The sequence below is a fragment of the Aquarana catesbeiana genome, linkage group LG06, assembly GCF_042186555.1.
Source record: "Aquarana catesbeiana isolate 2022-GZ linkage group LG06, ASM4218655v1, whole genome shotgun sequence".
NCBI classification, from domain to species: domain Eukaryota; kingdom Metazoa; phylum Chordata; class Amphibia; order Anura; family Ranidae; genus Aquarana; species Aquarana catesbeiana.
The window spans coordinates 52590309-52614124 of record NC_133329.1 but is presented as its reverse complement, the minus strand read 5'-3'; the positions used below and the strand labels follow the sequence as shown (position 1 = coordinate 52614124).

At 46.9% G+C, this 23816-nt stretch overlaps 1 protein-coding gene across 1 annotated transcript in view; it reads left to right on the top strand.

The window, feature by feature from the left end:
- Nucleotides 1-23816, top strand: part of LOC141148408 (NACHT, LRR and PYD domains-containing protein 1b allele 2-like) — a 90515-nt gene that overhangs the window by 16461 nt on the left and 50238 nt on the right. The window contains exons 2-3 of the mRNA XM_073635883.1: nucleotides 3775-3840; nucleotides 7219-7503. Of these exons, the coding sequence (XP_073491984.1) occupies nucleotides 3775-3840; nucleotides 7219-7503 (351 nt within the window). The remainder of the gene's footprint in view (nucleotides 1-3774; nucleotides 3841-7218; nucleotides 7504-23816) is intronic.

The following is a 23816-nucleotide window of genomic DNA, read 5'->3' as shown; positions in this document are numbered from 1 at the left end:
CAGCGATCAGGCCTGACTCTGTGAACGCTGCAGTTATGCATTTAGTGTTTTGTAAGTGAAAGTGATGGATCGATACTGCACTTGGGTGGGCTGGGCTGGGAGGTGTACCGTGCGTGTTACCTGTACTGGCGCTAATCTGACGCTGCCTGGGGCGACGCATATCACCGCCGGGCGATCAGGGGGCTAAACCTTTATTCGGTAATAAACGGCGGGTGCCCTGACACTATAAAAAATAAACAAACTAACCAGCGTCACCCATAACAGTTATACGGTGATCAGTGGTGAAAGGGTTAACTAGGGGGCAATCAAGGGGTTAAAACATTTATTCGGTAGTATATGGGGGTCCCTGTCGCTATAAAACGCTGATGGCGAACCTAAATATTTACGTCCCTAACTAGCGTCACCATCGACACTAATACAGCGATCAGAAAAATGATCACTTAGCGACACTGGTGACGGGGGGGTGATCAAGGGTTTAAAACTTTATTGGGGGGGGCGTTAGGGGGGTACCCTAGACCTAAAGGGGGCTAACACTAACTGTCCCACCACAGTAACTGTCACAAACTGACACCATGCAGTAATCAGAAAAAAAACTGCTTGGTGTCAGTGTGACGGGGGGGGGGGTGATCGGGGGGTAATCGGGGGGGATCGGGGGTGTATTGTATGCCTGGCATGTTCTACTGTATGGATGTGTGTTTGTGCACTCACATTCCAGTCTTCTCTCCTCGGCGCCGGAACGGAAAATGCCGAGCCGAGGAGAGATGACATCATTTCCTCTGCCTCTGTGTACAATACAGAGGCAGGGAAATGATCCCATTGGCTGGTAGCGATCGCCGGGGAGGATGTGACGACCACCGCAGGCACGGGGGGGGGTCCGATCGGAGGTGTCAGGTGTGCAAAAAAATGCAAAGATGGCTCGGTCAGATATTCATTGTTTTTTGTTTTCTTCTAGCTAAAATGCTAAGTGCTCAGGAATAATCACACACATACCTAGATATATAATCATGAAATGGTTTCATGCTGTGTTTTTCTGCCTCTTTGTATAGTCCTTCATGAGCTCCTGGCCTCTTTTCCCCCTCACTTCCGTTCATGCTGGGTGTGTAGCCTCTGTGCATCCTAGTTTTGTATGTGTTCAGGGATGTGCAGGCAAGATTACTACAGTGTGGCAGGTTGTGGGTAGCAGGGCTTTATGCTGTACCTGTCCTTCTGGGTACAAAAAAACACAGTGGGGATGGATAGAAAGAGGCTAAAGCCCCAGTGCGCATGCAGCCCTTAAAGAGGAACTGAACTCTGGAAACTATGCTGCGAGCAGAGAGCAAAGAACTAGTCACCAGTATTGCCTGTGGTCTCTTTTTAGCTGATCTTTTCCCCATACTGACTCGCCATGCTTTGTGTCTTTGTGGAGGTGGCCATCTTGCTATAGGCTTTCTTCCCCATTTTTGGAGCCTCTGGGAAAGAGAACAGTGAGCAACCTTATAGGTAGATCACGCAATCTCACTGCAGATCTCCTGAAACTAGCAGTAAGGGGCAGCAGTGCCTGAGATCTCACAATGTGGGTATACAGCTATGAGGCTACAAAACAGTACCTAGGCACCCTCACATACAAGGAAGCGCATTGCTATTTTTCCTGGAGGAATTCCAAACAAAATGTAGATTTTTTTTCATTACTGCTTAGACACAGTTTGTCCGCATCAGAACTGCTTCTCACCCTATACAAGCCAATAGGAATGGAGCTTGAAGCACACTGATGCAGTTTACAAAGGAGGTCACATACACCTGTCAATGTATTCTTATTGATCTCAGAAGCATCTAAAGCAGATTTTCAATACAAGAGGAGTGTACCTAAAACAATCTGCATTACCCCATCCACGCAAGCCCAAATCCTGCTCACACAGGCCCCATGAATGACATGTATTTGTCATCTGAGTGGCTGTTTATCTGGATATCCTGTTCCTCCTTGCATTGTGTGTTTGTCTCTTGCTGATAAGGGAAAGGAACCAGCTGACTACAGAGAAGAAACATAAAGCTGTGTTTATCAACCTTTTTGAAACCGGGACCCCGCCAAAAAATGCCCATGCCATAACAAAAAATAAATAAAGTTTATACTCACACAGTAAGCGCAGTCCTACTGCGTGGACAAGGCAAAATACCTTGTCTCCTATGTGCTGCATGCAGTACTTTTTATGAGCGCAGCGCAGTGCAAGGCAATCCTCTGCCATGCACCAAGCAGCGGTGTGACAAGTCAATAAAGTTTGTAAAAAAAAAAAACCTAACTGCACTGGTCTCAGCCACACCACACTGCAGCTTTGGAATGCAGCGGCCGATGTGTACAAGCCCTAAAAGTATAAAATGCAATATGTGCATTGAAATGTAGGATGGCTCTGGACTGGGCTTTATGTCACTGTAGAAAATGAGGGTTGTAGATGGTGTTAGGGGACTCTCTAGCGACTTGGTGACCCTGTAGGGGATGAGCTTTCTAGAGGGGGCTGAAAAGCACCGTGGGAGGCTGGGCAGCACTATGGGACTTTGGAGGTCAATGTGGAGGTTAAGGGCTCTCAGGGAGCCTGGGGGCATTGTGGGAGGCTGGGTAGCACCATGGGAGGTTGAGTGTCAATGTGGAGGCTATGGGCTTTTAGGGGGGCCTGGGGGCACTGTGGTAGGCTGGGCAGCACTGTGGAAAGTTGAGGGGCACTTTAGAAGCTTAGGACTCTCAGGGGGCATGGGAGCACTGTGGGAGGCTGGGTAACACCATGGGAGTTTGGGGGACAATGTGGAGGTTAAAGGCTCTCAGGGGGCCTTGGAACATTGTGGGAGGCTGGGTAGCACCATGGGAGGTTGGGTGTCACTGTGGAGGCTAAGGACTTTCAGGGGGCCTGGGGGCACTGTGGTAGGCTGGGCAGCACTGTGGAAGGTTGAGGGGCACTGTAGAGGCTGAGGGCTCTCAGGGGGCCTGGGAGCACTATGGTAGGCTGGGCAGCAACATAAAAGGTTAGGGGTCACTGTTAAGGCTAATTGGTCTCAGGGGGACAGGGAGCTGTGGGGGTTTGAGCAGCACCATGGGAAATTGGGGGTCAGTGTGGAGGTTAAATACTCTCAGGGAGCCAGGGAGCACTGTAGGTGACTAGGTTGCACAATTAAAGGTTGGGGGTCAATGTGGAGGTGAAGTGCTCTCAGGGGGCTGGGGGGCCCTCTGGGAGGATGGGCAGCACCATAGGAGGTTGGGGGTCACCACTGTGGAGGCTAAGGGCTCTCAGGGGGCCTGGGGGCACTGTAGGAGGCTGGGTAGCACCATGGGAGGTTTGGGGTCACTGTGGAAGCTAAGAGTTTTTGGGGGGCTGGGGGCACGGGCTGGGCAGCACTGTTGAAAGTTGAGGAGCACTGTAGAGGCTGAGGGCTCTCAGGGGGCCTGGGGGCACTGAAAGAGGCTGAGCAGCACCATGAAAAATTGTGGGTCAGTGTGGAGGTTAAGGGCTCTTCTCAGGGGGGCAGGAAGCACTGTAGGAGGCTGGGTAGCACCATTGTAAATTGGGGGGAACTGTAGAAGCTGAGGGCTCTCAGGGGCCTGGGGGAACTGTAGGCAAATATAGAAGGTTGGAAGGCACTGGTGGAGATTAGGATATCTGCGGCTGGCTGAAGGCCTGGGAAAAGGGAGGCCATGGCCCAGCAGTGGACCACAGCCTGGTGGTTGGGAGTCACTGATCTAAAGTTTATGTAAAATGTAACACCGTTGTTATAAACCTATGACATTGTCTTCTCTTCTTCTTCTTTCTGCAGATAGCGTCTTAGTCGGTGATCCAAATTACCTGCTGAAAGCCATGGAAAGGGCCGCACTAGAGAGCAGTGAGTATTGTCTTCATTGCATTGCTTCATTATCTCAAAAGCTTGCACAACAATATTTTGGGTAACATTTAAATGGTATTACCCTAAATCCAGACTTCTACTATGTCATCACTGCATGAAACTCAGTTGTGTAACAACAGTGTAATCCTCCCTGGGAACTAAGGGTTCTATTTATAAAACATTCGCTAGACGAATGTCACAAACCTTTGTGCAGGCTTCACAAATTGTGCCCATAATTTATGTAATAGATTAATTCCTATGAACACTGGCTCCATCTAGTGGCCAAAATGTGGTATCATTTTCTGAAATTCCCCAATGATAAAAAATATACTCCATTTTGGCCACTAGATGGCGATGATGATCATAGGCATGACTCAATTACAGAATTTCCAGCAAAAATGTGTGCAGCAAATTTATGTGTGACATCCTTCCAACACGTTTTAAAAAAAGACCCCAAAGTCTTTTTACTAGAGGGATAATTTCACACTATTATACATGAAATTAAAAGACCTGAATAGGTTCATGAAAAATTCTGTACTAAAGTAACACAGACTATGGGGGTAAATTGCTCCTTAAAGCTGAGCCTGAAAGCAGATATAAGAGACAGAACTCTGTAATCATTAAAACCCAACCCCACCCTTCAAGGGTTAAATGCTCACAATGACAAGGTAATATAGTACAGGTAGGATTATGTACCTTACACCCCCACTCCAGCACTCTCCTGCTTTTCCTTATGCTCTGATCTGATGGCAGAGCCCCTGCATCATCACATACAATTCAGGGATATTAAGGCAAGTATTTTCTCTTTTTGTGCAGCATCCGTAGACATAACAAGCACTGAACCCTTGCAGTATTTGGCCAGGTGTCAGCCTCTTGCAGTCCATGTACAGATGAGCTTAGAGTGGGAGAAGAAGAAGCACGAGGTGCCGCTCAGTCCAGATATGGGCAACGAGCATGCCGACAGGTGGAAAGAGTAGAGTGATGAAGATATGAGCTCATCAGTGTGCTGCTTCTCCTTTCACTGTCCAGTCACAGGCTGGAGGAGGGTTCAGAATGATCTAGGCCAGAGGAAGAAGGTTGAATGATGTTGTCTGTCATTTAACCTAGAAGACTGAGGACATCTAGTAGTGGTAATAATTTATTGTTAGGTAGGGGAGGGTAATATAGCTCTGGAATAGCTATAAACTGCCAGTTCAGACCAAATTTTGCTTGTTAAGAGATTTGACAAATGGCCAACCTAAATTGTTGTTCAAGCTAGTTTTTAGGAAGACGGTAGCTGCCCCCCGAAACCCCCGGACCAGAGTTGTGATGAAGAGGCCCTTGTCCATATGTACATGGGAACACGGTGCTTTGTCAGAGGGGTTCATGTTGAGGGTATGTGGCCTGGTATGAATCAGGAGGGAAAAGGCCACATGCGCATCCATCCTTTTCTGGACAGCTTGGGATTGGTATGGATTTTGGGAGAAGGAGCATGGAGATAGGCTTAGAAAGAAACCAGGAGGCACAGGCATAGCTCCCAACTGTCCCTGATTTCGAGGGACAGTCCCTGATTTGGGACAATGTCCCCCTGTCCGTCTTTCCCCCTCATTTGTCCCTCATTTTTGTCTGATCCATATAGTTGTATATAAAGTTCACTTTTTATCTTTCAAAAAGTGTCTCCCAGTGCTAAACCCTTCATCCAATTTCTAAAGAAAAAGCCGTTGTGGATTTAATTAACCTTTTTTTTTTTTTTGGTTAATTCTCTTTTAAGGGGGTGTGGCAGGGGGCGTTTTCTATGCCTACATATGTTTGCTAGTAGGTGTCCCTCATTCCCATCTCAAAATGTTGGGAGGTATGCACAGGGGGCTCAGCGAGCTGCATGGTGATGCATTATTTGAATGTCCTTCAAGATAGTGCCTAGCTGCGGTACCGGTGGCTTCTAATTTGATGCACACTAGGGGTGTTGAAATTCATCGTAACATCGATGCATCGGGATTCGGCTGTCCACGATGCAGCATCGATGCTGCAGCTTTAAGAAATCGATTAATGATGACGTCATCCTCGCGCCGTGCTGCCGCGCCATGCCCTGCCTCCGAGGAGACAGTCGCCGTCATCATCATCATCAGACAGGTACACATTCACAACAACATTACATAAGAGAAGAGACGCTGACTGTCACACACACACAGACATAGTACTGTAAGCTGAGGATCAGATCATATCATATATATATATATATCATATGATATCCCGAATAGTAGGTGAATAGGAAACAAATTAAAAGCCTGTAGTTCCTCTTATTAAGTTGACTCACTGCTGCTTTGCTTTCATAAATCTTTAACCCTGATGTGCTTCCGGTCTTCATAACTGGAGCAAATGATCTGATCCTCAAATACCTTGTACGTTTTATGAGCACAAAATATGAGAAGGTATTAAAAATCTGTGTAAGAGAGGCTCCTTTGGAGATTAATGGTCGCAGCATATAAGGTTAATCAGTGTGATTAATACTTGTCCTCAATTAGACAGCCATAATTATTTTTTCAAGAGTGCCAATAAAAGACTCTACATAGCGTTAGAAGTTAGAACTGGAAGAACCTGGATGTCTCTCGAGTGACATGTAAGGTGTGCAGGCAACCCACGAGAGTAATAATTCAAGCACAAAACCTCCTCTGTAACTCTAACCTGTGGTAACCGTTTTTTTTTTTTTTTTAAAGCATCGCCTATGGAGATTTTTTAGGTACTGTTTGTCGCCATTCCACGAGTGTGCCCAATTTTAAAGCGTGACATGTTTGGTATCTATTTACTCGGCATAACATCATCATTCACATTATACAAAAAGATAGATCTAACTTTACTGTTTCGTTCTTTTTTAATTCATGAGTGTCTTTTTCCACAAAATGTTGCGTTTAAAAGACTGCTGCACAAATAAATAATACTGTGTGTGACATAAAATATTGCAACAATCGCCATTTCATTCTCTAGATTCTCTGTTAAAAAAATAACCATGGGCACTTGGGTATTAATCGTGATGCATCGTGATGCATTGCGGAATCGAATCGTGGACGGGATAATCGCAATTGAATCGCGAAGTGAGTGAAGGTGCGCACTCCTAATGCACACCAAGCACGCCAAGCAAGCATCAGGTATTGGCACCAGCTGTGATTGAGGCAGAAACTACAAGGGAATGCTGGCAAAGGGAGTTTCAGGAGTTCAAGATGGGGTTTAAAAAGATGTTTCTTTCCTCGGCTGAGCAAAATGAAAGTTCCTGTTTAAAAACAAGGTAGCAATGGCAGCTTCAACTTTATGATCCTGACAGATTCAATTAAAAACTGTTTTTATTTCCCTGTGTGTCTGGCGATGTGAAATTGATGGTTATGTTGATGGTTCTGAATTTTCCAGGCAGGCAGCACTTTGTGGATAAACATGAGGAGAACCTGATAAATGAGACTGATAATGTAGATGCCATTCTGCATGAGCTCCTGGAAGAGGAACTGCTGTCCGATGGACAATACAGAAACATTTGCAGTAAACAGACCCCCCAGGATAAGATGGAGGAGCTCTATCAATATGTCTTCCTCTGGGATTCGGAGGACAAGGACACCTTCTTGGATATCCTGAAGAAACACAACAGAATGCTTATAGCGGACATGCAGAGGAGGGATGGTATGCCAGCAGAGGAAAGTGGTAAGTCTCTGCCATACATTGTGTATCAGGTTTTCATTACTGGAGCCTTTAGATGTAAAACTTTCCACTTCCTAAGTGACAATCCTTTGTAGGATCATATCTGTAAAACAGGACATTTCTCAGTCCTAACCTGGTAGAGAATATTGTGATATTATGCGAATAAATGTATTTGAGGTGATTATTCCTACTGATGTTGAAAACACGAGCGGCCAATAATTACGCAGGGAGAAGTTGGCTATTTGCCTGTGTCACCTATAGGCATGTAATAATTGTGCCTAATTGCAAATTCAGCCCTGGTACCTGGTCTTACCATTCATACTAGGTTCTTCTCTTTCATTATTTAATTGAATCCTTTTGTCACGCTTACCCCGACGTAGGTGGTCAGACACTATAGCTGGCTTCTATGTTCTTCACCTATAGCAGCCCCCTTTCTCATAAGCCAAGAAGGCTTACCTGTACTCATTTCCCCCAGGACTTATACACAATGCTATAGTGCCTGGCCACCATGCCGGGGCAGGCGCAAACTGAGCATAGCATTGCAGTTGGCAGACAGGCAGAGGGGTTCAATGACAGTCCGGGTAAAAGGCAGGCAAGGTTCAGAATAGTCAGGGTCAATCCATAGTCAAAAGGCAGGTAGAGTTCACAGAATAGTCAATATCCGATCCAAAGTCATAAATAGGGGAATCCAAACTGCAGAGCAGTACAGACAGAGAGAGCTTGCACATATTACACATGCTATCACAAACATGAAACTGCAGGTTCGGCTGGCTTAAATCAGGTTTGGTCTCCACCCAGAGACTGACCACATCAATCACCTTGCAGGTGGACAGGCAGACAGGGATAAATCATATCCAAACTCTGGATGCTGGAATGAGACCAGCAGCTGTCAAAGAACAGGAGCATTTAAACTCTCCTGACATCTTTTAAATTAAGCCCCGGTACCTGTTCATCCCTTTTCTACTCAATTGTCATTTAATTCAAGCCTGGTAAAGTGGAGGTTCGCTAAAAAAAAAAATATTAAAAGCCAGCAGCTACAAATACTGCTGCTGCTGACTTTTAATACATGGACACCTGTTCAGGGAGCCCGCGATGTCGGCAGCCGAAGCCGATCTGTCCTTCGGCTCTCGGCTGCTGCCACCGCCATCCTCGGTAAGGGAATAAGGAAGTGAAGCCGTGCGGCTTCACTTCCTGGTTCCCTACTGCGCATGCGCGAGTCGCGGCCTCTCTGGTCCCTGCTGTGTTCTGTGTCTCACAGAACACAGCGGTGGAGGAGAGCGTAGGCGCCGGAAGTGGCGTAGGTCACCGCAAGCTCCGCGGTGATCTATGCCAGGAAGTGGGAGCAAATACCTGTATTAGACAGGTATCTGCTCCGTCCTCCCCCCTGAAAGGTGCCAAATGTGACACCGGAGGGGGGGAGGAATCCAAATAGTGGAAGTTCCATTTTTGGGTGGAACTCCACTTTAACTCTGGCCCTGGTACCTGTTCTTTCCATTCATATTGGGTTCTTCTCTTTCATTATTTCATTCAAGCCTTTTTAATCCAGCCCTGGTTCCTTGTCTTACCATTCTAACTATGTTCTTTTGTTTCATTATTTCATTCAAGCCTCTTAAATCCATCCCTGGTACCTGTCCTTACCTTTCCTACTAGGCCTTCTCTTTCATTATTTCATTCAATTCCTTTTTTTTACAAAGGTAAATTTTTATTTCAATCAAAACATACACGTCAGTTTACAATATATCATACATGGAAAAGAGAAGGGGCATTAATGTATCACAGTTACAGAAATTATCTCACAGGTACTTGCATCATTAAATTCCTTTAAATCAAGCCCCGGTACCTGCTTTTACCATTCCTATTCAGTTCTTCCCTTCTCTATCATTTTATTCAAGCCTCTTAAATCCTGCCCTGGTATCTGGTCATACCATTCATATTACGACCTTCTCTTTCATTATTTCAGTCAAACATTTTAAATCCAGGGAAAAAAAAAAAAACAGGGGGTAGCCAGTAGCTCACTGGGGTTTATGGGCTGGGAAGGCTCTGTATGAGAGCAAACACAGCGTCCCTCAAATAGCTGACCTACCTCAATAAAAGGTGTGATCCTGGAAATCAGCCAAGCATACAAATGGTAAAGGTGAGACGAGAGCCTCACCTGCAGTAATTACTGAGGACCATGCAGCTTATAGATTAGGGTTGCCACCTCATCCCTTCAGGCTGGGTTCACACTGGTCCGACAAACGCTCCGACATTGGGAGCTCATGTCGCATGACGTGTGAAATTTAATGTTTCCCTATGGGAGCCGTCCTAACTGGTCCGACACAAGTCGTTCCGACTTTAGAAATGCTCCCTGTACTACTTTGGTCCGACTTTGATCCTACTTCAGCCTATTGACTATCATTGAAGTCGGATCAAAGTCGGATTGCCGTCTTGCATGATCCGACTTCGGCACGCGACTTGTGCTCAGATGATCTTGAGGGGGAACTCCGCGCCAAATTTTAAATAAAAAACCGGCATGGGTTCCCCCTCCAAGAGCATACCAGGCCCTTGGGTCTGGTATGGACCTTAAGGGGAACCCCCTACGCCGAAAAAACGGCGTGGGGGGTCGCCCCCAATCCATACCAGACCCTTATCCGAGCACGCAGCCCGGCCGGACAGGAATGGGGTGGGGACGAGCGAGCGCCCCCCCCCCCCTGAACCGTACCAGGCCGCATGCCCTCAACATGGGGGGGCTGGTGCCTTGGGGGAGGGGGCGCGCTGCGGCCCCCCACCCCAAAGCACCTTGTCCCCATGTTGATGAGGACAAGGGCCTCTTCCCGACAACCCTGGCCGTTGGTTGTCGGGGTCTGCGGGCGGGGACTTATCGGAATCCGGGAGCCCCCTTTAATAAGGGGGCCCCCAGATCCCGGCCCCCCACCCTATGTGAATGAGTATGGGGTACAGCGTACCCCTACCCATTCACCTAGGAAAAAAGTGTCAATTTAAAAAAAAACACTACACAGATTTTTAAAGCATTTTATTAGACAGCTCCGGGGGTCTTCTTCCGACTTCGGGGGTCTCTCCGGTTCTTCTCCACGCTCTCCGGATCTTCTGCCGGGCTCCTCCGCTCTCTTCTGCTCTTTTGCCGCTCTTTTGCTAAAGCGGAGGAGCCTGGTCTTCAATCTTCTGCCTTCTGCCCTCTTCTCCTGATGTTGACACGACGCTCTCTGGGGCTAGAATGCTCTCTGTGCGCTCTGCTCTGATTTATATAGGCGGTGACCCCGCCCCCTTAAGCCGTCACAGTCCCTGGGCATGCTGGGACTGTGACGTTTTAGGGGGCGTGGTCATCACCCGATGACCACGCCCCCTTATGCCGTCATAGTCCCAGCATGCCCAGGGACTGTGACGGCTTAAGGGGGCGGGGTCACCGCCTATATAAATCAGAGCAGAGCGCACAGAGAGCATTCTAGCCCCAGAGAGCGTCGTGTCAACATCAGGAGAAGAGGGCAGAAGGCAGAAGATTGAAGACCAGGCTCCTCCGCTTTAGCAAAAGAGCGGCAAAAGAGCAGAAGAGAGCGGAGGAGCCCGGCAGAAGATCCGGAGAGCGTGGAGAAGAACCGGAGAGACCCCCGAAGTCGGAAGAAGACCCCCGGAGCTGTCTAATAAAATGCTTTAAAAATCTGTGTAGTGTTTTTTTTTAAATTGACACTTTTTTCCTAGGTGAATGGGTAGGGGTACGCTGTACCCCATACTCATTCACATAGGGTGGGGGGCCGGGATCTGGGGGCCCCCTTATTAAAGGGGGCTCCCGGATTCGGATAAGTCCCCGCCCGCAGACCCCGACAACCAACGGCCAGGGTTGTCGGGAAGAGGCCCTTGTCCTCATCAACATGGGGACAAGGTGCTTTGGGGTGGGGGGCCGCAGCGCGCCCCCTCCCCCAAGGCACCAGCCCCCCCATGTTGAGGGCATGCGGCCTGGTACGGTTCAGGAGGGGGGGGGCGCTCGCTCGTCCCCACCCCATTCCTGTCCGGCCGGGCTGCGTGCTCGGATAAGGGTCTGGTATGGATTGGGGGCGACCCCCCACGCCGTTTTTTCGGCGTAGGGGGTTCCCCTTAAGGTCCATACCAGACCCAAGGGCCTGGTATGCTCTTGGAGGGGGAACCCATGCCGGTTTTTTATTTAAAATTTGGCGCGGAGTTCCCCTTCAAGATTCATACCAAACACAATGCCGAGCATTGGCGGGGATCCAAGTCGGATCCCCGTTCATTGAAAGTCGGACACATGCCGGCTTCATGTCGCAGGGCAAAGTCGGATCCAAAGTAGGACGGCTGTCGTGTCGCACCAGTGTGAACCCAGCCTCAGGCTGGGTTCACACTGGTCCGACAAACGCTCCGACATTGGGAGCTCATGTCGCATGACGTGTGAAATTTAATGTTTCCCTATGGGAGCCGTCCTAACTGGTCCGACACAAGTCGTTCCGACTTTAGAAATGCTCCCTGTACTACTTTGGTCCGACTTTGATCCTACTTCAGCCTATTGACTATCATTGAAGTCGGATCAAAGTCGGATTGCCGTCTTGCATGATCCGACTTCGGCACCCGACTTGTGCTCAGATGATCTTGAGGGGGAACTCCGCGCCAAATTTTAAATAAAAATCCGGCATGGGTTCCCCCTCCAAGAGCATACCAGGCCCTTGGGTCTGGTATGGACCTTGAGGGGAACCCCCTACGCCGAAAAAGCGGCGTGGGGGGTCCCCCCAATCCATACCAGACCCTTATCCGAGCACGCAGCCCGGCCGGACAGGAATGGGGGTGGGGACGAGCGAGCGCCCCCCCCCTCCTGAACCGTACCAGGCCGCATGCCCTCAACATGGGGGGGTTGGTGCCTTGGGGGAGGGGGCGCGCTGCGGCCCCCCCCACCCCAAAGCACCTTGTCCCCATGTTGATGAGGACAAGGGCCTCTTCCCGACAACCCTGGCCGTTGGTTGTCGGGGTCTGCGGGCGGAGGGCTTATCGGAATCCAGGAGCCCCCTTTAATAAGGGGGCCCCCAGATCCCGGCCCCCCACCCTATGTGAATGAGTATGGGGTACATGGTACCCCTACCCATTCACCTAGGGAAGTGTCAATAAAAAAAACCACAGTACACATGTTTCAAAATTAATTTATTGGGCAGCTCCGGTATCTTCTTCCGACTTCTCCCGGTGTTCCGCCTCTTCTCCCGGGCCCCGCCGCTATCTTCTTCCAGCTCTATTGCCAGCAAGGGGCCCGGTCTGCTGCCGCTGTCTTGTCGCCGCTGTCTCGCCGCTTCTTCTCTTCATCTCTTCTTCCGATGTTGACACGACGCTCTCCCGGGCTGGAATGCTCTCTGTGCGCTCTGCTCTGACTTATATAGGCGGTGACCCCGCCCCCTTATGCCGTCACAGTCCCTGGGCATGCTGGGACTGTGACGTTTTAGGGGGCGTGGTCATCACCCGATGACCACGCCCCCTTATGTCGTCACAGTCCCAGCATGCCCAGGGACTGTGACGGCATAAGGGGGCGGGGTCACCGCCTATATAAGTCAGAGCAGAGCGCACAGAGAGCATTCCAGCCCGGGAGAGCGTCGTGTCAACATCGGAAGAAGAGATGAAGAGAAGAAGCGGCGAGACATCGGCGACAAGACAGCGGCAGCAGACCGGGCCCCTCGCTGGCAATAGAGCTGGAAGAAGATAGCGGCGGGGCCCGGGAGAAGAGGCGGAACACCGGGAGAAGTCGGAAGAAGATACCGGAGCTGCCCAATAAATTAATTTTGAAACCTGTGTACTGTGGTTTTTTTTATTGACACTTCCCTAGGTGAATGGGTAGGGGTACCATGTACCCCATACTCATTCACATAGGGTGGGGGGCCGGGATCTGGGGGCCCCCTTATTAAAGGGGGCTCCTGGATTCCGATAAGCCCTCCGCCCGCAGACCCCGACAACCAACGGCCAGGGTTGTCGGGAAGAGGCCCTTGTCCTCATCAACATGGGGACAAGGTGCTTTGGGGTGGGGGGGGGCCGCAGCGCGCCCCCTCCCCCAAGGCACCAACCCCCCCATGTTGAGGGCATGCGGCCTGGTACGGTTCAGGAGGGGGGCGCTCGCTCGTCCCCACCCCCATTCCTGTCCGGCCGGGCTGCGTGCTCGGATAAGGGTCTGGTATGGATTGGGGGGACCCCCCACGCCGCTTTTTCGGCGTAGGGGGTTCCCCTCAAGGTCCATACCAGACCCAAGGGCCTGGTATGCTCTTGGAGGGGGAACCCATGCCGGATTTTTATTTAAAATTTGGCGCGGAGTTCCCCCTAAAGATTCATACCAAACACAGTGCCGGGCATTGGCGGGGATCCAAGTCGGATCCCCGTTCATTGAAAGTCGGACACATGCCGGCTTCATGTCGCAGGGCAAAGTCGGATCCAAAGTAGGACGGCTGTCGTGTCGCACCAGTGTGAACCCAGCCTTAAACCCGAACACCGTTGAATTACACAGGTTCTGAGGCTAATTAAATGCAGATAAGACACCAAGTGAGTTTAATTACCACCTTAATCAGCCACAGAACCTGTGTAATTCATATGTGTTCGGGTTTAAAGGGATGAGGTGGCAACCCTATTATAGATAAGGGAACTTTATTACACAAAAATATCAAAAGGTAATACAAAAAACACCGGATAAAAATCCTATCACCAACACCTCAGTAAAAAAATAATTAAAATAGACAACGTTGTCTGATCAAGATGCAGCTGCGTCATAAAAATCCACACACATACATATGTCAACATAACATGATCCCTGGGGTAATAAAGCACCTGACACTATGTTGAAGTGAAACACCGTACATAAGGAATATTCCCACAGTTTACGGGATGGTTGAGCAAAAATGGGGGCTCTGCGAGTGCAGCAAGGGGAGGGGAAAAGCAAGTTTTTCCTATGACCATTGTAGATAGCAACTCCAGGCACTAACGTGCCGTATCTAGTGCAAGTATGTATCCCAAGTCCAAAGTTTTCCACAGGAGGGTGAAGCTAGGAAGCAGTGATGCATTAAGGTCACATATAATTAACACTGTAACGGTGGTTAGGATATCAGTCCAGCGTATAGCATGGGATATTGTTTTCAGTGTGAACGGTGGTTAGGATATCAGTCCAGCATATAGCATGGGATATTGTTCCCAGTGTGACCAGTGTTCACTGCAGTACAAAAAGACACAGCATAGGAGTATAGTGCATGGACCAAAAGGTCCGCTCACCCAGCCTGGAAGCAGTGTGGACTTGCAAGGATACTGGCTGTAGTTTTCCCGCCTGCACATCTGTTGGCTTTGGATCAGGGATGTGGCCGTGTTGCCGGTCAGGCACTAGGTGAGCGGCGGGTGCAGTTTGATGTGATCCAGTCCCGTGGCGTTCTCAGCGTCCCTTAGTTAAAATGAATGCCGTGGTACTCGCAGATTCCCGTGACCATGTGCGGGCTAGCAAGCCGACATCGATGGTGACGTCAGTGAGTCATTCACGACACCACACATCAACTTTTAAATGCATAAAAAAATTAAAAAATAATATCGTGAACAACCACTAAATGTCTCCAGTGGATGACTATAGGTTAAATAACATGTGAAATCTTGTATAATATTTACTCTGAAGTGCATAGGTGCAAGCAAATCAGTGGCGTATCCAGGGTATGGCACATATGGCAAGTGCCGTGGGTGCCATATGAAGGGGGCGCTCGTGAGTGGCTGGGTAGCAAGGCACTGACTTACCAGGGTCTCTTCTTTCCAGGGCCGGACTAACGTAGGGGCTATTGGAGCTGCAGCTCCAGACCCCTACCATAATATCGGCCCAATACAGAGATTCTACACACAATTATTAGCCAGCCACTACATTGCCTTGCAGTCCCGCCAGACAGCTGAATTATAGGCCCAAAACAGTGAGCCGGCCCCTTACAATTTTTTACTGTTATATATCACACAAAGAAACAGTCACCACAATTCACTCACAATATTGTAATCAGGGTGGATATAAATCAATGATTTTTTTATATAAATGCGTTTTTTTTTTTAAATCCGTTTTTTTTTTTATTTAATACAGATTTTTTTTTTATTTTTATCAAATTTATTTTAATAAAATGCTTTTGGAGTAAAAATTTATCTAAAGAAAGTTTTCTATTTAAGATACATTTTAGTTTATTCAGCATGAAATGGAGCTTCGTTGTGTAACATGAGGCTGTATATTCTGCAATATTTACATTTTTGGTAAACTCATTCAATGAATCCAAGCTCTGCAAGCTGAGATAACATGCACTGCATTGATGCAATCACACAATTTCACAGTAACTATGAGATAAACCAAAGTTCAGGAATATTCCTTTATCCCATTGTTTTGCAAATCTATGTACACCACAAACTGTATGATTGAATCGGTTTTGATATCGCTGTTTTACTAACCTGACAGATTATTATTCTAAATAGGAAGAAAGAGGGGGGACACAGGGAAGAAGGAAAAATGCTGCTCACCCCTGATGATTGAAACAAAAAAAAAAAGAAAGAGACAAATTCCCCACTTGGGGTTTTTAGGCAGCGAAATGAAAAGGTAAAAAGCCAATTCATAAAAATGTATCTTTATTATACAAAAAACTTTAACACACTGGTTAGAAAGAATGAGCTCCCATAGGGTGTGTATTGATACATAACACTCAACACATACACTGTCTATATATGTTTATGACAACATGACATGTGCGTTGATTAGGGCAATAATAAAATGGACCTGACGCGTTTCGACCTGTTCAAGGTCTTCTTCAGAGGTCAATTTTGCTAAAATTATATCAAGAAATGCATGTGTCAAAAAAAGTCAATAATTATTGAAAACAGATACATAACATATCAGTACAGCATATTTACCCAGTAATGAGTGTTCTAGGCCCAGGAGCTTCTTGTTGGGTAGATCCCTTTAAAATTAAAAGATTGCCCGTTCGCCTTCCCCCGGAGGTCTCATGGCATCCCCGCCATGGCCCCCGCCACCAGGGGAGGGAAATCCCAAGGAGATGTGACTTACAAGAGGTCACACTGTGAGGCACCCCCTATATACGCAGGCCACCCGGTCGGTCAGATAGGGAAGACACCTGCAATGACAACCCAGGGAAAGAGAGAATAATAAAAGTGAAAATAGTGTGTGTAATATATTGGTGTGCACTCCAACATAAAATCAAATAGGTGCAGGAAATGTGTATATGTTTGTATCTGCTTGGTTATGAGAACCAAGACTACCTATATCCACCCACTGCATGGGCTATGGCCCATGCGTGCCGGATGTATGTGTCTGTGCGTACGAAAGTCCGCACAGGCATGTATGTACGTGTATGCATACATACATATATATACCATAATCGTGGTTTTAAAATACCTATTTTAATAAGAAAGATATGGCGGAGTGCACACTAGGGTAGAAAAGTTATCTAAATGAAAAGGAGGTAATAGACAATGAAATTAATACCTCAACCCTATAAAAATGTGTAAAAGGAATAAAGAATGTGATTGATGGCAGGTGAAAAAAGGAAGATGAAAGAAATTGTGGAAACCTGGGACATGAATCCACTAGTGTGGACATAGGGATGTGTGAGGAGTGAACACACGAAAAAAGGGGTGAACAACAAAAACCAATACAAAATAGTGAGTGTGAAAACCAGGTGAACAGTGCCCACTAGTGAGGGAAGAAATGTATATCAGGTGTGCCGAGTGAATTACCTTGTATGCAAGGTAAAGGAAGTGCAAAAATCACACTATGTTGCCCAATATTGCTTGCACTCAGGTATGACCTGACCCGGGATAGGTCATTACCTAGAACTGGCTGAAAGCACCTGTCCAGGTTACCATTTGGCAAGTCTGAAATTATAAAAAGAAATAAAATAGAAAATATTATAAACATTTGAGTATTTGGTATGTGTATATATATGGTCGTTGTAATCGACCAATAATTAGATTATAGGGCAGCAAAAGTGCAATGATGTGAACAAAAAGTGTACTTACGATGTGAAGCCGTAGCGGAGACCACCAGCTGGACAGGAAATGTGCAGAGTGATAAAGAGGAGATGAGGGAATGTATATAAGCCCTTAATGTTGGGGCGGAGCTCCAATGTAGGTTGATTGATGGCAGGTGTCAATGTGCCACTAATGAGACCGCTCCGGGGGGACCCAACATGGGGGCATGGCGGCCGCGAAGCGGCCTCGTGTGATCTCCTCGGCGTTCAGGGCGAGCAGGCGCCCCGTCCACTGACGTCATCGCCGTCGCAAATGCGTGACGTATCCGCATCACGTGGCGCGCGCGGGGCCCCGCGCATGCGCAGTGAGCGGAGACGTCCGGGGATGTCCCTGGACGCCGCCGGCAAGGGGGAATCCCCGATCTGGCACCCAGGTCCACCCTGGGTGTCCAATGGGGAACGGCGGGAGGGGGAGCCAACCATAGAGGAGTCCCACCTCCCCGCCTTACCTTGCCGGGAAGACACATCTCGGGGAGCCAACCCCGGTGCCGGGGCGGCGCAGGCAGCCATGATGGCTACTCCCGGGGGGGAAGAGGAGCAGGCTAATCAAAGGGACAACATTTCCATAATTATAGAACAATAACGTACAAGAATAGTAAAAAATATAAATGTAAGCGCATCATCCTATATTGATACATACAATCTTGGCATGGATAATTTTCATATAAGACATCCATATGTGCAGGGCAAATTCACATAACTAGGTATAAGGAGGTAACATAGGGTAAGGAACACATTCTAGAGCAGAAAAGGAAACAATACAAATTGAAATTAAAATTGCATGTACACTGCACATCAAGAGATGTACACAGAATAAACACATAGGTAGTCATGAGTGTCCCCGAGCTATCAGAAAGGGGATGGGGAAAAAAGGGGGGATGGGAAAAAGGGAAAAAAGGGGAAAGAAGGGGGGGGGGGGGGAGGGGAAAGGGGGGGGGGGAAGGGGGGGGAAGAAGGGCGGGGGAAAGGAGGGGGAGAGGGGAAGGGGAGGGAAAGCCGTGGGAACCGAAGAGGCAGGGGAGCCCCCTAGGGGGCACCATTACTTACTAAGGTTAACAAAGGGCAAAAAGACCTTACTGGGTCTTACCCGAAACAAACCCTTTTAGGAACGGGGCAAAAGATACGGCATCATTAAGTCCTGGGAACGAGGTGGCATTTAATTGAAATATCCACTTTTGTTCGTGTTGCAACAGGATTTTGTTCCAATCACCGCCTCGATTTGGTATGTGTACTCTATCGAGAGCGGTGAAGGATACTTTGGGCATTTTGTAATTGTGCACTGACATCACGTGTCGGCCCAATGGTAGATAGTAGTTGCCAATTTGCATATGATAAATATGCTTGGACATGCGACGATGGAATTCCTGTTTGGTCTTACCAACATAATAAGCCCCACATTCACAAGACATAAGATAGACGATCCCTCTAGTTTGGCAATTTGTGAAATGTTTGGGCTTGAACAGTGCCCCATTTGGGAGGTGGAAGATTTTCTCCCGTCTGATGTATCGGCAGGTAGAACAGTGTCCACAAGGGAAGGACCCCAAGGTTACACAATGTTTAAGTCTCTTTGTTTCATCTTTGAACTCGCTTTGAACTAGTCTGTCTCGTAAGGAGGTAGCGCGTTTATAGGTAATTGATGGTTTATTGGAGATAAAGTCACGGACTCTTGGGTCATTCAGCAATATAGGCCAATGTCTTTGGATAACATTGTTGACCATCTGATGTTGTCTAGAGAACCGCAAAATGATCCTAGTGGGGCCAATGTTGCTACCATCACTTGGCTTTTTATTGTATTGAGATAAAAGTTCAGACCGAGATTGTGCAATTGCCCTATTATATCCCCTTCGTAAACAGGAGCGGCTATAGCCACGTGCCAACAAACGGGTTTGTAGCTTATAGGCTTCCTCTTTGAAGAGGGTATCACTTGAGCAGTTCCGGCTTCGCGGCCGCCATGCCCCCATGTTGGGTCCCCCCGGAGCGGTCTCATTAGTGGCACATTGACACCTGCCATCAATCAACCTACATTGGAGCTCCGCCCCAACATTAAGGGCTTATATACATTCCCTCATCTCCTCTTTATCACTCTGCACATTTCCTGTCCAGCTGGTGGTCTCCGCTACGGCTTCACATCGTAAGTACACTTTTTGTTCACATCATTGCACTTTTGCTGCCCTATAATCTAATTATTGGTCGATTACAACGACCATATATATACACATACCAAATACTCAAATGTTTATAATATTTTCTATTTTATTTCTTTTTATAATTTCAGACTTGCCAAATGGTAACCTGGACAGGCGCTTTCAGCCAGTTCTAGGTAATGACCTATCCCGGGTCAGGTCATACCTGAGTGCAAGCAATATTGGGCAACATAGTGTGATTTTTGCACTTCCTTTACCTTGCATACAAGGTAATTCACTCGGCACACCTGATATACATTTCTTCCCTCACTAGTGGGCACTGTTCACCTGGTTTTCACACTCACTATTTTGTATTGGTTTTTGTTGTTCACCCCTTTTTTCGTGTGTTCACTCCTCACACATCCCTATGTCCACACTAGTGGATTCATGTCCCAGGTTTCCACAATTTCTTTCATCTTCCTTTTTTCACCTGCCATCAATCACATTCTTTATTCCTTTTACACATTTTTATAGGGTTGAGGTATTAATTTCATTGTCTATTACCTCCTTTTCATTTAGATAACTTTTCTACCCTAGTGTGCACTCCGCCATATCTTTCTTATTAAAATAGGTATTTTAAAACCACGATTATGGTATATATATGTATGTATGCATACACGTACATACATGCCTGTGCGGACTTTCGTACGCACAGACACATACATCCGGCACGCATGGGCCATAGCCCATGCAGTGGGTGGATATAGGTAGTCTTGGTTCTCATAACCAAGCAGATACAAACATATACACATTTCCTGCACCTATTTGATTTTATGTTGGAGTGCACACCAATATATTACACACACTATTTTCACTTTTATTATTCTCTCTTTCCCTGGGTTGTCATTGCAGGTGTCTTCCCTATCTGACCGACCGGGTGGCCTGCGTATATAGGGGGTGCCTCACAGTGTGACCTCTTGTAAGTCACATCTCCTTGGGATTTCCCTCCCCTGATGGCGGGGATGCCATGAGACCTCCGGGGGAAGGCGAACGGGCAATCTTTTAATTTTAAAGGGATCTACCCAACAAGAAGCTCCTGGGCCTAGAACACTCATTACTGGGTAAATATGCTGTACTGATATGTTATGTATCTGTTTTCAATAATTATTGACTTTTTTTGACACATGCATTTCTTGATATAATTTTAGCAAAATTGACCTCTGAAGAAGACCTTGAACAGGTCGAAACGCGTCAGGTCCATTTTATTATTGCCCTAATCAACGCACATGTCATGTTGTCATAAACATATATAGACAGTGTATGTGTTGAGTGTTATGTATCAATACACACCCTATGGGAGCTCATTCTTTCTAACCAGTGTGTTAAAGTTTTTTGTATAATAAAGATACATTTTTATGAATTGGCTTTTTACCTTTTCATTTCGCTGCCTAAAAACCCCAAGTGGGGAATTTGTCTCTTTCTTTTTTTTTTTGTTTCAATCATCAGGGGTGAGCAGCATTTTTCCTTCTTCCCTGTGTCCCCCCTCTTTCTTTCGATCAATTTGGGTGGTTAAACACCCCTTTCCCCGTTGACACACGGGAAGAAAAATATGAGCTCCAGGGTGCAGGGTTATTCATATGTTTTCCTTTCTGGTATTTAAGAGGCTTTTTCGTACTTTTCTAAAATGAGCTACTATCAGGGAGAGGAATGGGCTAAATTAATGTTGGGATATGAGACAGATTTTGAACAGGGTGATCGCATGAAAACCCTGATCTCATCCTTAGTCCATAAGTTAAACAAAATCTTGGAGAAAAAATCAGCACTTTTCTGGCACGTCAAATCCTTAAATAGGTATATTGAAGAAAAAATTAACCCTCTGGGATTACGCATCCAGGTTTTCCCCAACCTGGATCATATTAGTGTCGACCTTAAAAACGAATGGGAGGCCAATCTTGATGCATGCTCTCGGCAGATGATGGTTATCCTCACTCGAGAGTACAATAAACAAATAGCATCATTAGATGAAGAAATTAATCATATAGAAAAAGCGTTAAAACCTTTTACACAGCATGCCCTCTTTTTGGAACTACAGGGGAACCTTCGGGATAACCTGTCGGCCCACAATAAAGGCATCCTACAGAAAAAAGAATCAAAATTCTGGAGGGATAAATCCGCATTTACAGATGGGCGGGCGTATAAATGGAATACCCAGACCTCACGCAATCTAAGGAATAAACAACATACAGTACAACAACAACCCAAGAATATTAATAACAAAAAGAATACAAACAACGCATCCAAACCCCATGATAAATCTGACTCCAACCAAACTAAAAAGGGACTTCCCAAGGGCCCTGGGAAATTTAAAAGAAATCGAAATAACAGGGGTTCACCTGAACAGGAAAGGAAAAAACGCATTGTGGAGAATAATGGGGAAAGTGTACATGATTCTCCCACAAATGAACAACCTATACTTTCCAATCTTGTACCTTATGGTCCAATGATTGGAACGAGTGAAACAGATCCTCTACCTCAAAATATCCCCATAAATACCACTCATACAAATCAAACATCAGGACGCCCGAAAACTGGACCTCAGAGTCCTTTAAACCCGATACGGGGATCTCCCCTATCCCAGACAAACAGGGGAACAGGCAATTTGGACGCTTTTGTCACAAGGGGACAACAGAATCCCTCAGCGTGATTAACTTGTCATCTCATTCCCTTTCTGCAGCAGAAAGTAGCGTACTATCACGTGGTTTAACCTTTTGCCCACAGAATGACTTTGACATCTTTGAAGTGATCACTGATCTGCACCTCTTTGCACGCCGGCTACTTCTCAAGAGCCTCCATGCAAAAGTGGATGTATATGACGACACAATGGACTGGCCCAGTTTCAACATGAGAGAGTTTAAGGCCCTACGGGACTTGACTCTTCTATTTCAGGAAAGCAACAATTTGGATCTTATTGATCAAATTGACTTGGAGACTTTACTCTCCACTGCCAATGAATCTACTCAGTACTCCTCAACACGTTTTAAGAAACCATCTGCAAAATTTCCTCCCCTCAGTTTGAATCCAAGTATTGAGATCTTTGTTAAACAAACATTAAGAGATCTCTTAAAGCTCCAACACATTAAGAATGTACGCCCTGAAAATTTAACCAAAGAGGAGTCTCAAGCCCTAGACTCCTTATGCAAAAATACCAAAATTACAATCAAGCCATCTGATAAGGGCGGCAACGTGGTCTTGATGAATAATGAAGACTACGTATGTATGTGCCAAAATATTCTTGATAATGAGGAGTGGTACAGGACCGTCCCCATTAGACTCATACAGGCCTCTTACACTGATTTCTACAAATTGATCCAATCAGCATTTGAAAGGGGAGTTATCACCAAGGACCAATACGAATTCATTTGTATTAAATATCCAAGGGTTGCAACTTTTTATAGTTTGCCCAAGATACATAAGAGCCAGACAGATCCCCCTGGACGACCCATCGTCTCGGGCAATGGGGGTATTTCGGAAAATCTGAGCCGACTTATCGACTCCTTTCTGCAACCCTTTGTCCTTTGTATGCCCTCCTTTTTGAAGGACACAATAGACTTGCTACAAAAAATTGAAGAGTTTACCCTTCCAGTGAATTCTTTCCTGGTGGCTATCGACGTCGAGGCCCTGTATAGCTCGATCCCCCACAGCCAGGGGATCGCTGCTGTGCGGGCGGTTCTGCATCGAAGCCAAAAATATGATGAGGCACTGAACGGGTTCATTGTGGACGGTCTTGACTACATTCTACACCACAACTTCTTCTGTTTCAATAACTCCCACTACCTCCAGGTGCAGGGCGTGGCCATGGGCACCTGTTGTGCCCCGGCTTACGCCAATCTGTACCTGGGGGAGTGGGAGAGGGCCCTCCGAGGCGGTGGGGACCTCGCGGTGTACACGGGCCACATTCAATTGTGGCTACGGTACATTGATGATGTCCTCATCGTCTGGGAGGGTTCGGAGGAAATGTTGCTTCAATTTTTGAATCATATTAATCTAAACAAACACAATCTGAAGTTTACTATGACCTATGATCCTGACCAAATGACATTTTTGGATGTAAAATTGATACGTACTCCTGACAATAAGATCTCAAGCACTCTTTTTCGTAAAAACACGGCCGGCAACACAG